At 43.2% G+C, this 16,228-nt stretch overlaps 1 protein-coding gene across 1 annotated transcript in view; it reads left to right on the forward strand.

The window, feature by feature from the left end:
* The window catches only part of LOC144737825 (uncharacterized), a 57,383-nt gene that overhangs the window by 20,000 nt on the left and 21,155 nt on the right, over window positions 1-16,228 (forward strand). Inside the window, 1 exon segment of the mRNA XM_078620699.1 lies at window positions 1,236-1,418. Within this exon segment, the coding sequence (XP_078476825.1) occupies window positions 1,236-1,418 (183 nt within the window).

The raw sequence follows: 16,228 nt of genomic DNA on the forward strand, positions 1-16,228 counted from the left end.
CCATGTGGGGAGATGGAGCGCAGTGGATCGTATCGTCTAAGCTGCTTTTCGGAATCCGTGTGATAACCCAGTCACATCGCCTAACTCCAGTTGCAGCACCTTACCAAAACTACATCTCCCCAACAAGGCAGCCTTACCGATGCTGTGTATTGTGTTTATGGGATTACAGAGGTGTGTATTTTCCCATACGCCTTTCCCAAAACGTCTAATTATCCGCTTAACAGCCTAGCCTGTAGACAACCATTGGTGAAAGTGTTGTTTGAGAGCAGCTATTAAAGTCGCTTTGGCAAACGAGGTGGTGGCTGACCAAACCATGCCTCGCTGTTTGTCTCCGGAGTGATGACGGATACAAACCAGACCAAGCGGAGACCATGTACCAGATCGGATTTTGGATACTGATGTTAGAGTGATTGTGTGGCAAGTGTGGTCACTACGCGTCTGTACGTGCTCACTCCCGAAGCTCGGCGATTTTTGGCAACGCCACGGGGCTGCATTCACTTTAAATCGAAGACAATGGAGGGCATGGGGAACGTGTTCTTCCATTTATTCAAAATAAGCGCACAATTACACACTGAGATGCACTTACATATTCATGTATGATGCACAATGGGCACATTACCCTTCGGTATGTTAATAGACATGCGGATTGTGCCTTCCAAAATTAACAATCGAATGCAAATATCCTGAAAGACAAAGGATTGGATCCTTGGGGGGGAGTTATAAGGTGGCTCAGAAGCAGAGCTCAATGCCATTTCGAGAGGGAACTTGATGAGGTTGGACGCTCGACTCGTCGCTCTGCTGATCGCCCTTCAACCGCGAGACAACGCAGCCTGGCGAGCACAATTGCTGTGTCGACAGTTAGGCGACTTTGCGTCGGGAGAGTTCGTGGCGACATCTTCAGACGGGTTACAGACATCGATATACCGTGAATCTCCAAGTAAGTGTCTATTTTCGCGGATGAACTCTTAAACGTTTTCGTCGTTAAATTAGCGGGATTTTTTTGCGTTTCGGTTAGACGCGAGTGTCGTTCTTGTTTCAGCAGTTAACAAAATCCAAAACTCAACGTTAAACATCCTTGAGGCCGATAGCGTACTTTTGACTCGATAACACCACTACTGTTACTACGCTCACATGGACAAGAGACGCTCTCCAAAGCCCCACGCACACGGGGGCAAGGAACAATTCAATTGCTCTGTGTGTGGGAAGGCATTTTCATGGCCATCAAGTCTTAAGAGACACCAGAGAACACACACGGGTGAGAAGCCATTCCTGTGCCCTGTGTGTGGGAAGACATTTGCACGCTCATCAAACATGAACACGCATCAGAAGGTCCACAATGATAGGAAACTGAAATCAAAAGCTGAAATTCAAGGTGCTGCAATGAGTCCTGAAGAAGTTTCCACCTTCGATCCCATGCAGTTGGATCCCGAGAGATGGCTCGGGTTGACTGAAAATAAATTATGTCATGTGGTTATACCTTTTAAGCCGTGTCGAGTACTTTTGTGTGTAATTTTGACCATTTTAGTTTTACAGTTTTTGTGAGTTTCGTGACGTGCACAGTGGTGGTTAATAATGTTATCGGATTACTTTCCGAAGTGGTGTGATGAGCACTGGTTGTGAGAGGGTTCAATTGTAGTCGTTAAGTGTTCCTGTTGAGCTAAAGTTGGAATGCGTCTGTAGGTACATCTTTACTCAGCATTTTTAACGTTTTTTTTCAAGTATAAAGCTTTTTTTGATTGGTATTAATCGACTTTAGGATATACATTAGAGCCTAGTCTCACATGGGTTGGACGCGCCTTTTGGCGTCATCTGGTCCAACCCATGTGAGACTAGGCTCTAAGGAAATCTGTCTCGGGTGTGGACCAATCAACTTCAAGGACAGTGCACATTATCAGAGTTATGTCTTTTGTTTGTATTATGACTGCAGGTATTGTGGTCTATGCAAATATGACTCCTTGTAAAAAGGTGTCAGTTTTGTTGCCAGATAGAAGGGTAAACAACCAATTATCATACTATAAACTGGTTTAATAATTTATTACACCATAAACGGAGGTACAGTATTAAAATATCATTAGAAGTATTGAATAGCACTCTGCTAATAAATATGTATAGTATATGTTCAATCGAACAGGTTTTTGGGTTAAATTGCGTAAGTAAAAATATATTTTGTTAAACCCGCCACATGAAAATAGTAAGGATTGTCACTAATACAGAACATGACAATTCGTTACTAAAGCATGTCTATTCCGGTCACTATTCTTCAATAGGGATTACCGTTGGCACGGCTATTTTAGTACACACAATCGACAGGAAGTACAAGGTCAATGGGTTCACTTAATTCGCATGCCTAATGTACGTTGATTACCATATAAATAACCCAAACGGCAATGGGTACCCATAGCCATATATATATGTGTATCCATTAACACCCCGCCCTCCCCCACTTCGCGCAAGAAGAGCACACACGTTTTGTCATCACATCTACCTCTCTATTTACGGAACGAAACAGGAGCACTTCTCCACAAAACTGGCCGTCGCCTAATGAAGATTGTTGTAATTACTGGCGAAACGTCGTACTCAGATTGTATATGTTGTGGCTTGGCTCTCAAACACACCATTGTGCTGGACGTGACAACCCTTACTAATTAGGTGTGTTGGGTGGTGGCGGGCTTAACGACGCATTTTCATATTTAGGCAATTTATGGATACGGTATTCACATCTCATTAGAAGTATTATATTCGAACTTTGCTCATATGTATGTAAAGTGTTCGTTCAATCGAACCGGGGATCGGATATGCGAATTGTGGGAGGTGCAGGGTAAGAATCGCATTAGAATTCCTAGAATAACAATAGTATTAGCATTTTACTGTGCTTGAATGTATGTTATGTGCAAATGCAATCATTTGTCGTAAATGCGAGGCAGTTGTTAAGAGGTGCACGTTGAATCCAGTGTTAACGTTAATTTTAGCATTATATTTAAGGACACTATTGTTTATAATCATTCGCCTGGACATGGAACGTGCCTGGTTCTACTCGATCAACCAAAATTAGTACAATGTCGGTCATAAAGGAGTGCGAGTTCATTAATGAGTAGTATTCGCCTAGCCCCTATGACACTAACCCACACACAGTTATGGTGAGACAAAGTAAACTTTATTCGCTCAAACCTCAGCTCAGACATGATCATAGCAATCATTTACAAAGACGTGTGGGGTCCTGCCGGGCAGCAGAAAAATCAGAATCAAAGTAGCTGCATTGCCCTCGAAATGTGATGTTGCTGCTGTTGTCGTTGCTGATATCGTTGTTGCTGCTGTAGTTGCTTTATTTGCTGTTATATACGCAGGGATGTGGTGTTCCGTGATGGGATAATGCCTTTGATCAAAAACTATGATCAATCGCACCCGATTGACGTCCTTGATCGGCGCATTTGATCAACTCAGACATTGTAAACTCTCACATGTTCAACTCAAACATATAATATTATATATCATGCTCTCATGCCCTTTGGATTGCACCCGTTGGGTTGCACTTCCTCGTCGAGGAGGCCGCTCTCCTTTTCTACGGTTACACGCTTATTTCTTACATTAACATCATGCTAATCTCTCACACTGTGGTCGTACGTATGATAAGTGAATATGCGAACCAGGGGTAGGATGTGCAGGATTAGAATCGAATTACAATTATTCGAATCCCGCTAGTCGTATTAGAATCACACTGTCCACTGAATGTGTCGAATCAATGTAATTTTTTTTGAAACTAGAACGTCGTTGTCCATGTGGGGAGATGGAGCGCAGTGGATCGTATCGTCTAAGCTGCTTTTCGGAATCCGTGTGATCACCCAGTCACATCGCCGAACTCCAGTCAAAGCGCCTTACCCAAACTACATCTCCCCAACAAGGCAGCCTTCCCGCTGCTGTGTATTGTGTTTATGGGATAACAGAGGTGTGTATTATCCCATACGCCTTGCCCAAAATGACTGATTGTCCGCTTAACACCCTAGCCCATAAACCACTATTGGTGACAGTGTTGTTTGAGAGCAGCTATTAAAGTCGCTGCGGCAAACGAGGTGGTGGCTGGCAAAACCATGCCTCGCTGTTTGTCTCCGGAGTGCTGCATTCACTTTAATCCCATTTATTCAAAATAAGCGCACAATTACACACTGAGATGCACTTACATATTCATGCATGAAGCACAATGGGCACATTACCCTTCGGTATGTTAATAGACATGCGGATTGTGCCTTCCAAAATTAACAATCGAATGCAAATATCCTGAAAGACAAAGGATTGGATCCTAGGGGGGGAGTTATAAGGCGGCTCAGAAGCAGAGCTCAATGCCATTTCGAGAGGGAACTTGATGAGGTTGGACGCTCGACTCGTCGCTCTGCTGATCGCCCTTCAACCGCGAGACAACGCAGCCTGGCGAGCACAATTGCTGTGTCGACACTTAGGCGACTTTGCGTCGGGAGAGTTCGTGGCGACATCTTCAGACGGGTTCAAGACATCGATCTACCGTGAATCTCCAAGTAAGTGTCTATTTTCGCGGATAAACTCTTAAACGTTTTCGTCGTCAAATTAGCGGTATTTTTTGCGTCTCGGTTAGACGCGAGTGTCGTTCTTGTTTTAGCAGTTAACAAAATCCAAAACTCCTTTCGGCCGATAGCGTACTTTTGACTCAATAACACCACTGCTGTTACTACGCTCACATGGAGCAGAGACGCTCTCCACAGCCCCACGCACACGGAGGCAAGAAGCCATTCAATTGCTCTGTGTGTGAGAAGTCCTTTTCACGGCCATCACATCTTAAGAGACACCAGAGAACACACACGGGCGAGAAGCCGTTCCTGTGCTCTGTGTGCGGGAAGACATTTGCACACTCATCACATCTTCAGAGTCACCAGAGAACACACACGGGCGAGAAGCCGTTCCTGTGTTCTGTGTGTGGGAAGACATTTGCACAGTCATCACATCTTCAGAGTCATCAGAGAACACACACGGGCGAGAAGCCATTCCTGTGCTTTGTGTGTGGGGAGGCCTTTACACGGGCATCAACTCTTCAAACTCATCAGAGAACACACACGGGCAAGAAGCCGTTCCTGTGTTCTGTGTGTGGAAAGGCATTTTCACTTTCAGCAAACTGCCAACGCCATCAGAAAACACATACGGGCGAGAAGCCATTCCTGTGCCCTGTGTGTGGTAAGACATTTGCACAGTCGTCAACTCTTCAGAACCATCAGAGAACACACACGGGCGAGACGCCATTCCTGTGCCCTGTGTGTAGGAAGGCATTTGTACGGTCATCAACCATGAACAGGCATCAGAAGGTCCACAATGACAGGAAACTGAAATCAAAAGCTGAAATTCAAGGTGCTGCAATGAGTCCAGAAGAAGTTTCCACCTTCGATCCCATGCAGTTGGATCCCGAGAGATGGCTGGATGTAATGGAGTGGCTCGAGAGTCAACCAGAGAGCTCGGGGTGACTGAAAAAATATTATGTCATGTGGTTATACCTATTAGCCGTATCGAGTACAATTGCTGTGTCGACAGTTAGGCGACTCTTAAACGTGTTCGTCAAATTTACGGGATTTTTGTGCGTCTCGGTTAGACGCGAGTGTCGTTCTTGTTTTAGCAGTTAACAAAATCCAAAACTCAACGCTAAACATCCTTGCGGCCGATAGCGTTCTTTTGACTCGATAACACCGCTGCTGATACTACGCTCACATGGAGCAGAGACGCTCTGCACAGCCCCACGCACACGGAGACAAGAAGCCATTCAATTGCTCTGTGTGTGGGAAGTCCTTTTCACAGCCATCACATCTTCAGAGACACCTTCGATCCCATGCAGTTGGATCCCGAGAGATGGCTGGATGTAATGGAGTGGCTCGAGGATCAACCCGAGAGCTAGCGGTGACTGAAATATAATGTTGCATGCGGTTATACCTATTAAGCTGTCTTGAGTACTTTTGTGTGTAATTCTGACCATTTAGTTTTACAGTTCGTTTGAGAGTTTCTTGACGTGCAGGTGGTGATTTTTGATGTTGTCGGATTACTTGGTGAAGTGGTGTGATGAGCAGTGGTTGTGAGATGGTTCAATTCCGGACAATATTGTAGTGTTTAAGTCTTCCTGTTGAGCTAAAGTTGGAATGCATCTGTAGTTAGATCTTAAACGGGTTTTTTTCAAGTATAAAGCTTTTTTTGGTTGGTAATAATCGACTTTAGGATGTACATTGATGAAGCGTTCGTTGGATATATGGCCTTGACTTCAACATAGATGAACAGTTGTACTGTAACTGTTTGAACATAGGACATAATAAATATTCCCTTCGAGTTTTGACGTAAAAGTGATTGCAGATGAATAAAAACGTATTTTAACAAATGTGTGTCCGTTAATTTATTTTACAATGTTTATAGCAAAAACGTGTTTTAAGCGAGTTTTAGGTGGAGGATCTTCGTCACACAAATCTGCCCTTAACCGGCAGCATCTTGGCTGTCTCTCCATTAACATGTTACGGTCCCAAATCCTCAAGTATGACATGTGAACTGTAACACTATCAACGATAACAAAAATAATAAAAAATCAATCTATTAACTAGTTTCATCATTTATAACACCAAAAACAGAGGTACGGTATTATTAGTTTTGAACAAAATAAACGGAGGTTCGTGATTATAATCGCATAATAATAATTATAATCGCACTGTGATAATGCTAGAATCACACTGTTGCCATATGCATGTTAAGTGAATGCGAACCGGGGGTAGGATTTGCAAGATTTGAATCTCATTACAATTATTAAAATCCCACTGTAGTCGCATTAGAATAAAACTGTCCACTGTTGGATGAATGTCATGCTAATTTAATCGAATAGCTATATACGGTATGTAAAGTGTATATTATAACATAATTGCATTTCATATGATTTGAAAAACATACGTTCATTTAAAATAAACGGAGATTTTCGTGGACTTTGTGGGGAGATGGAGCGCAGTGGATCGGATCGTCTCCGCTGCTGTCGACGGGGCCAAGCAGCGAATGTTTAACTCCAGTCACAGGGCCTTACCCAAACTACATCTCCCCAACAAGACAGCCTTCCCTCTGCTGTGTATTTTAGCCGTATATTTGAGGACGCACTTGAAGATAACAATTCGTCAAGAAAAGGCATGATTACAATGTCTTTCATAAAGGAGTATGAGTTCATTCATAAGTAGTATTCGCTAAGCCCAGATGGCACTATCCTGCACTCACTTATGTTGAAACAAAGTAAACATTAGTCGCTCAAATATCAGCTCATTCATGGTCATTGCCATTATTTCCAAATCCGTGTGGGGTCCCACGAGAACAGGGCACGGCCAAAAACTCTCACGTTATAAACTCGCACTGTAAGCTCTAACATTATAAACTCGATTTAAAGCTTTCGTGACTGCAGAGATTCATCATCTTGGTTCTTTCGGTAAAGTCACGTATAAGGGAAGTAATAAAATAATAAAAATAAAACATAATAAAATAATTCTCACGACGTTTCGGCCACAACGCAAGCAGCCGTCCTCAGGTGAAAAGCAGGTCTGTCGAGGCGACAGCGTCTGAATGAAACAGCACACGTGCTTGGAGCATATATGTAAGCTGGGTTGGAAAGGGGGGAAAGGGCGCCTTGACAAAATAATTTGCTTATCAAGAGGAAATTAGCATATTTATGGGAAATGCAGATATGTGATTAGTACTACTTATGCCTGTGCATTATGCAGGATTAGCAGCATCAAAGGGAGGGGATAGGGGTAGCATTAATAAAGGGAAGAAGTGTTAATAGTATGTAGCTGCAGTAACTAAAACCACTACGTAAACAACTGAAGTATAAACTACATAGTATCATCAGTATATAATATGCTTCCATCTAAACTTTATTCTCTTACATCACACGAGTCTACACCGTACTATATACTGCCATAGACAAACCCAACATTAAACCACATACTGTATTACTATACACCAACCTATACCTTATACATTGTAATATTACACGGGATCAGCGGAACGCCGTGGGCACCTATTCGTGGGTATTGGGAAAGAGACTAGAGAATCCAGAGCCGCCTAGAACATATCCCTCCGATAGATCGGGTACAGACCCTGGGACGATAACGTACGCCTGCCACGCCGATCAATACTGACCCAACAGTAAAACGTAGTCGCCGAGAATAAATCATTAATAACCCAGCGCAGCCTCGGGTGGTCTTATGAGTGGGTGAAAGCGCGTGGTGCTGTGTGTAGGTGTGTGCGCCCGTCTGTCGCCGCGAAGGCTGGTGCGGTTTGAGGGCTCGCACCCACCGTTAACACCTGTTTCGCGGTCCCTTTAAACGAGCGTTCTCGCCCGCTCACGGGAGCCGCGTGGGTGCGAGCAGCGTCACTTCCCCCTCCGACCCCTGACCTTCCCCGTTCAGAGCGTGTGACCGACATTGTACTAATTTTGGTTGATCGAGTAGAACAAGGCACGTGCCATGTCCGGACGAATTCTTATCAACAACAGTGTCCTTAAATACGATGCTAAAATAAATGTTGGATTAAACGTGCACCTCTTAACCCCTCCCTCGCATTTACGACTAACGATTTGCATTTGCACATAACATACATTAAAGCCCATTAAAATGCTAATACGACCATATTGTTATTCTAAAATTTGAATGCGATTATTGTCCTGTACCCCCCACAGTTCACATATCCCTCCCCCGGTTCGATCGTACAGATAATTTACATACATACATATGTGTAGAGTGCGATTTTAATACTTCTAATGAGATTTAAATACCGTACCTCCGTTTATGGTGGTATAATTATAAAACCAGTTGATAGTTTATAGTCGTTTAATGTTTAGTGTTATTGTTTATAGTGTTATCAGTTTGCGTGTTTTTAAGTACAGGTGATTCTCGGTATTCTTCGGTATTCTGGACCTGAACTTTGCGAAACGATTCATAACGAGGACCTTTCCCCGCCAGAGCGCAATCCGCTCATGAAAAGAACTCGGGGCGGCGGGAACACGTGCTTCCATGGGCAGTGGGGGACAGAGCATGGTTGTATTGCCTACAGGTGCCACCGGGAAAATCCCCCAAGTTGCTCCGCCAATGGCGGGGTCAGGTAGAGGTCATAGAGGTGGGTGATGTAAAGACAGTGCATCAACTCAGAGACAAGTGGTGACAACAAGATAGAGAGAGTTCGAGAAGGGATGGCGAGACCAAGTGTGGGCGGAGGTTCACGCCGAGAATGAGAGAGGGGGAGGAACGAGGTTTGTGGCTGTGTTGGCTGGTTGCTGTCTCGTCGTCGTCGTTGCTATATCGTGACGCCTGGGGTCTGAAACCGCGTTAAAGGCTAAAAAAAAGAACCCTCTGCAGTCTGAGTCTGGAGTCATTGCAATTGTAACGATCATTATTTCACGGGCTAATATTGGGTTTGTGCGATTATTTTACATATCCATACTGAATATTGCTATTTGATGCCATTGAGACGGAACATTAATCCAATAGTGGACAGCTTGATCCTAATACCACCAAAGTGTTATTCAAATAATTATAATCCCATCCTGATCCTGCACCTTCCATTTCACATATTGCACCCTTGGTTCGCACGTCCATATTACATACATACATATTACATGCAAACATGTTACATACTCACGAGCATAGTGTGATTCTTAGAGGACCACGGTGTGAAGCTAAGAATTCGAATGAGATTCGATTATCACACTTCAATGTACGGTGTTCTAATCCGTAACACTAGTTTATGATGTTATTTTATAGCGTTATAATGTATCGCTCATAGCTTATATTGTTTTATTTCACAACATTATAGTTTACTATAACACTAGTTTGTAGTGTTATTTTAAAGCGTTACAATGTGTAGCCCATAGTTTAAAGGTTATGTTGTTAGAGTTTATAATGTTAGAGTATACAATGTGAGTTTACAATTTGAGAGTTTGTGGACGTGCCCTGTTCTCGTGGGACCCGACACGGATTTGGAAATAATTGCTATGATCATGTCTGAGCTGAGATGAGCGACTAATGTTTACTTTGTTTAATCATAACTGTGTGTAGGTTAGTGCCATCGGGGCTTAGTGAATACTACTCATGAATGAACTCATACTTCTTTTGGATAGAAATTTGAAATCGTGTTGGTAGAACAAGTCGCCTGCTTTTTCTAGACGAATTGTTATCTTCAAGTGCGTCCGTAAATATTCTGCTAAAATACACAGCATACGGAAGGCTGCCTTGTTCGGGAGATGTAGTTTGGGTAAGGCGCTGTGGCCGGGTGATGACACGGATTCTGAAACAATGGAGTTAAACACTCTGCTTGGCCCCGACGACAGCAGCAAAGGCTGTCATATACCGCCCCATTTACGAGCTGGCTGTATAATGTGTATAGTTGAACGTGCTAGGTGTTGTCTTCTTCTAACAGCTACTAACGTGCGTGTGTTGTCTGTTTTTACGATTTGTCCATTGATGTTGTTTTTTTTAATGCGGCGTTTTTTTGTTGAGTTCTGTCACTTGAGTGTTGCAGTTTGTTTAAGAATTCGTCACGTGAGCGTGGTGTTTTGCTTGTGGGAATTTCGCTTTGTCACAATTTGTGATTGTTATAATAATTGTAACGATTCATAATCGCATGAGTTTATAATTGGTTTGTGCGTGTATTAATATAAATGTATTCCGTCTTTTGTTATTCGATGAGATCTAGCAGTGAAAATCGTGATTGTAATATGACCATGTTGTAATTGTAATAATTTTTATCCGATCCTTGCACGTACACTATACATACATTTTAACAGTGTTAGATTATTATACGACCACACTGTGATTCTAATGCTATTATAATACCTTACCTCTGTTTATATGGTTATACATTAAAACACTAGCTTATAATTGTTTAATGTTTAGTGTTATAGTTTATAGTATTACGGTTTACATGTTATAAAGTACAGTTTATCCCCGACATACTTCGGAATTAGGGACTGGTACGTTGATGAAAGATTAACTACGGGGAACTTTCCCCTCAACGAACACGTGTTAATCGGGTAGACAGCCAAGATGCTGCCGGTTAAGGGCACACTTGTGTGACGGAGATCCTCCACCTAAAACTTTACTAGGAACATTTTAAAATAAAGAACGGACAAACATTTGTTCAAAATACGTTTTTATTCATCTGCAATAATGTTGACGTTAAAATTCGAACCGAATATTTATTATGTCCTATGTTAAACAGTTACAGTACAATGAAAACCATATCCGTTCCAGGAATACCAAAGCGTTAAAGTATCATTCTCCAATATTTTCTTATTAGTTCATCACGTTTGTTGAAGTCAATGCCATATATCTAACGAACGCGTCATCAATGTACATCCTGAAATCAGCTATCTAAAGTCGATTAATACCAATCAAAAAATGCTATTTCCTCGGAAAAAAACCCGTTTAAAATGTTGAGTAAAGATGTACCTACAGACGCATTCCAACTTTAGCTCAACAGGAGCACCTAACGACTACAATTGAACCCTCTCACAACCAGTGCTCATCACTCCACTTCGGCAAGTAATCCCATAACATTACAAACCACCACTGTGCACGTCATTAAACTCTCACAAAAACTGGTAAACTAAAATTACACACAAAAGTACTCTATACGGATTAATAGGTATAACCACATGACATAATATTTTTTCAGTCACCCCGAGCTCTCTGGTTGATCCTCGAGCCACTCCATTACATCCAGCCATCTCTCAGGATCCAACTGCATGGGATCGAAGGTGGAAACTTCTTCAGGACTCATTGCAGCACCTTGAATTTCACCTTTTGATTTCAGTTTCCTATCATCGTGGACTTTCTGATGCCTGTTCCGTTTTGACGACTGGGCAAATGCCTTCCCACACACAGAGCACAGGAACGGCTTCTCGCCCGTGTGTGTTCTCTGGTGAGTTTGAAGAGTTGATGAGTGTGCAAATGTCTTCCCACACACAGGGCACAGGAATGGCTTCTCGCCCGTGTGTGTTCTCTGATGGTCTTGAAGATTTGATGACTGTGCAAATGTCTTCCCACACACAATGCACAGGAATGGCTTCTCGCCCGTGTGTGTTCTATGTTGTCTCTGAAGATGTGATGGCCGTGAAAATGACTTACCACACACATAACAATTTAATGGCTTCTTGCCTCCGTGTGCGTGGGGCTGTGGAGAGCGTCTCTGCTCCATGTGAGCGTAGTAACAGCAGCGGTGTTATTGAGTCAAAAGTACGCTATCGGCCGCAAGGATGTTTAGCGTTGAGTTTTAGATTTTGTTAACTGCTAAAACAAGAACGACACTCAAAGTCGCCGAACTGTCGACACAGCAATTGTGCTCGCCAGGCTGCGTTGTCTCGCGGTTGAAGGGCGATCAGCTGAGCGACGAGTCGAGCGTCCAACCTCATCAAGTTCCCTCTCGAAATGGCATTGAGCTCTGCTTCTGAGCCGCCTTATAACTCCCCCCCTAGGATCCAATCCTTTGTCTTTCAGGATATTTGCATTCGATTGTTAATTTTGGAAGGTACAATCCGCATGTATATTAACATACCGAAGGGTAATGTGCCCATTATGCTTCATGCATGAATATGTAAGTGCATCTCAGTGTGTAATTGTGCGCGCATTTTGAATAAATGGAAAAGCTTTGTCCTCGATTTAAAATGAATGCAGAGAAATTAGCATGTAACTTTAGAAAAGGAAGAGAGCGGCCTTCTCAACGAGGGAGTGAAACCCAATGAGTAATATTCTTTTACAGCGTTGCAATGGATAGGTTGTAGTTCATAGGTTATAATATTATGTTTCACTATGATAGAGCTTAACATGTGAGAGTATACAATATAATAGTTGATTAAATGCGACGATCAAGGGGCTCAATCGGGTGCGTTTGATCAGAGGCTTTAATCAAAGGCGTCATCCCATCACGGAACACCACCTCCCTACGTTTATTACAGCAACAGAAGCAACTACAGCAGCAACAACAGCAGCGACAACAACAGCAGCAACATCACATTTCGAGGGCGACGCAGCTACTTCCGATTTTGCTGCCCAGCTGTTTGTAGTCGGGACCTGCTCTCGCAGGACCCCACACGTCTTTGGAAATGATTGCGATGATAAGGTCTGAGCTGAGAATTAAGTAACTCAAGATTACTTTGTTTAACCATAACTTTAGGTAGGTTAGTGTCATCGGGGCTGTGTGAATACTACTCATGAATGAAATCACACTCCTGTATGACCGACATTGTACTAATTTTGGTTGATCGAGTAAAACAAGGCACGTGCCATGTCCAGACGAATTCTTATCAGAAAGTGTCCTCAAATATGATGCTAAAATAAATTTTAACACTGGATTAAACGTGCACCTCTTAACCCCTCCCTCGCATTTACGACTAACGATTTGCACTTGCACATAATATACATTCAAGCACAGTAAAATGCTAATACGACAATATTGTTATTCTAAAATTTGAATGCGATTCTTGCCCTGTACCCCCCACAGTTCACATATCCGACCCGCGGCTCGATTGAAAACATAATTTACATACATATGTGTAGAGTGAGATTTTAATACTTCTAATGAGATTTAAATACCGTACCTCCGTTTATGGTGCTATAAACTATACAACCAGTTGATATTTCTTTTGTCGTTTAATGTTTAGTGTTATTGTTTATATTGTTATCAATTTACTTGTTTTTTAAGTACAGGTGATTCCCGGTATTCTTCGGTATTCTGGACCTGAACTTTGCGAAACGAATCATAATGAGGACCTTTCCCCACCAGAGCGCAATCCGCTCATGAAAAGATCACGGGGCGGCGGGAACACGTGCTTCCATGGGCAGTGGGGGACAGGGCATGGTTGTATTGCCCACAGGTGCCACCGGGAAAATCCCCTAAGTTGCTCCGCCCATGGCGGGGTCAGGTAGAGGTCATAGAGGTGGGTGATGTAAAGACAGTACGTCAACTAAGGGACAAGTGGTGACAACAAGATAGAGAGAGTTCGAGAAGGGAAGGCGAGACCATGTGTGGGCGGAGGTTCACGCCGAGAATGAGAGGGGGAGGAACGAGGTGTTGGCTGGTTGCTGTCTCGTAGTCGTCATTATATCACACTTCAATGTAAGGTGTTCTGATCTGTAACACTAGTTAATGATGTTATTTTATAGCGTTATAATGTATCGCTCATAGTTTACAATAGCACTAGTTTGTATTGTTGTCCCGCCTTCCCTTCTTGAACTCTCTCTATCCTATTGTCACCGCTTGTCCCTTAGTAGATGCACTGTCTTTACATCAACAACAGTTTTTAGACACCACGTGCGTCAGGGCAGCAGCTGCATCAAAATTTAATACTCAACTGTAGGTGTAAGCGGTGTGACCACACTCACCTGTCAACAACAAGAAAACAACACAATAACCACAACAACAATCCTAACACGCTTCCACGTTGTTCAACTGGACCCTTCAACTGTCCGTGTGTTGGGCTTGGATTCTACGAGCGCAACCTTGCGCATTTTGACCTGGTTCTCTACGCCGGTCCCTCGCCCATGGTGGAATCTTGTGCCTTTCGGGGCGTCAAGGGATCGCACCACAGCCTTGAAGGATTAGGCAGGTCCCTGGCTTCTTTTGAGAAACATGACCGGGCTCCAGGCACCGATTCCTCACACGTGGGGGATCCTTGAAGCACCCCGGGCCTCAGGGGCTCGGAAACTGTGAGCGGCACAACACATTTCCTTTGGCGTACGGTTTCCGTTGCCAAGCACCCCACTACGTCGGACACACCAGACTTGGGCTGTACAGGACATGGGGATGAGCTGTCTGGGTGGGGACGGACATAAGTCTTGAGGCGGGATGGGGGGACGAACCAGCGGCGACGCCCTATCTACATTCGTACACACTTAGGCCGTTTCATCTCTATGACTTCAGCTGTATCACTATAAACGATAACACTCAACATTAAACGACTATAAACTGGTTTCCTAATTAATTAAAACATAAACGAAGGTACGGTATTCAAATCTCATTATAAGTATTATAATCGCACTCTGCTCATATGTATGTAAAGCGAACGTTCCATCGAACCAGGTGTTGGATATGCGAACTGTGGGGGGTGCAGGGTCAGAATCGAATTCAAATTCCTAGAATAACAATATTGTCGTATTAGCATTTTACTGTGCTTGACTGTATGTTACGTGTAAATGCAAATTGTTAGTCGTAAATGCGAGGCAGAGGTTAAGAGGTGCATGTTTAATCCAGTGTTAATGTTTATTTTAGCATCATATTTAAGGACAATATTGGTAATAAAAATTATTCTGGACATGGCAAGTGCCTTGTTCGTCTCGATCAACCAAAATTAGTACAATGTCGGTCATAAAGGAGTGCGAGTTATTTCATGAGTAGTATTCGCTGAGCCCCCAGATACTAACCTACACACAGTTATGGTTAAACAAAGTAACGTTTAGTCGCTAAATTTTCAGCTCAGACATGATCATCGCAATCATTTCCGAAGACGTGTGGGTTGGTCCCGTGAGAGCAGGGCCTGGCTACAAATAGTCGAGCAGCAGAAACAGCAGAATCAGAAGTAGTTGCGTCGCCCTCAAAATGTGTTGTTGCTGCTGTTATTGTTGCTGCTGTAGTTACTTCTGTTGCTGTTATGTATTGGGTGGTGGCTCATTTACTCATCACCACCCATAATCATCAGCATCAACACCCATTATCATCACCAATCATCATTATCACTATCAACTCACCATCACCAACCATCGTCACCACCACCACCCAACTATCACAACCAACATTCATCATAACCACCACCAATCATCCATCATCAACACCCATAATCACAACAACCCATCATCATCACCAACCATAACCATCACCACCCATCATCATAACCTCACCAATCATTACCACCACCCATGATCATTACCACCCATCATAATCACTACACATCATCACCACCCATCATCATTACAACCCTTCATAATCACCACCCATCATCATCATCACGACCATCCATTATCAAGAAACATCATCATCACCACCCATCATAAATTAACAAACACACACAGCTACAAACATCTTAAACAACTACGCTGGTTTGGTCGTCTGCGTGCGTATCTGGACGTTAATTTATTTACGGACCCGCCCAAACAGCTCGCTCTGATTCGTCGATAAAAATTAATAAAACAGCCGTCAAAAAGCCACAGCTGACTTT

This window comes from Lampetra planeri, chromosome 74, assembly GCF_965212315.1.
Source record: "Lampetra planeri chromosome 74, kcLamPlan1.2.h2, whole genome shotgun sequence".
Classification (NCBI taxonomy): domain Eukaryota; kingdom Metazoa; phylum Chordata; class Hyperoartia; order Petromyzontiformes; family Petromyzontidae; genus Lampetra; species Lampetra planeri.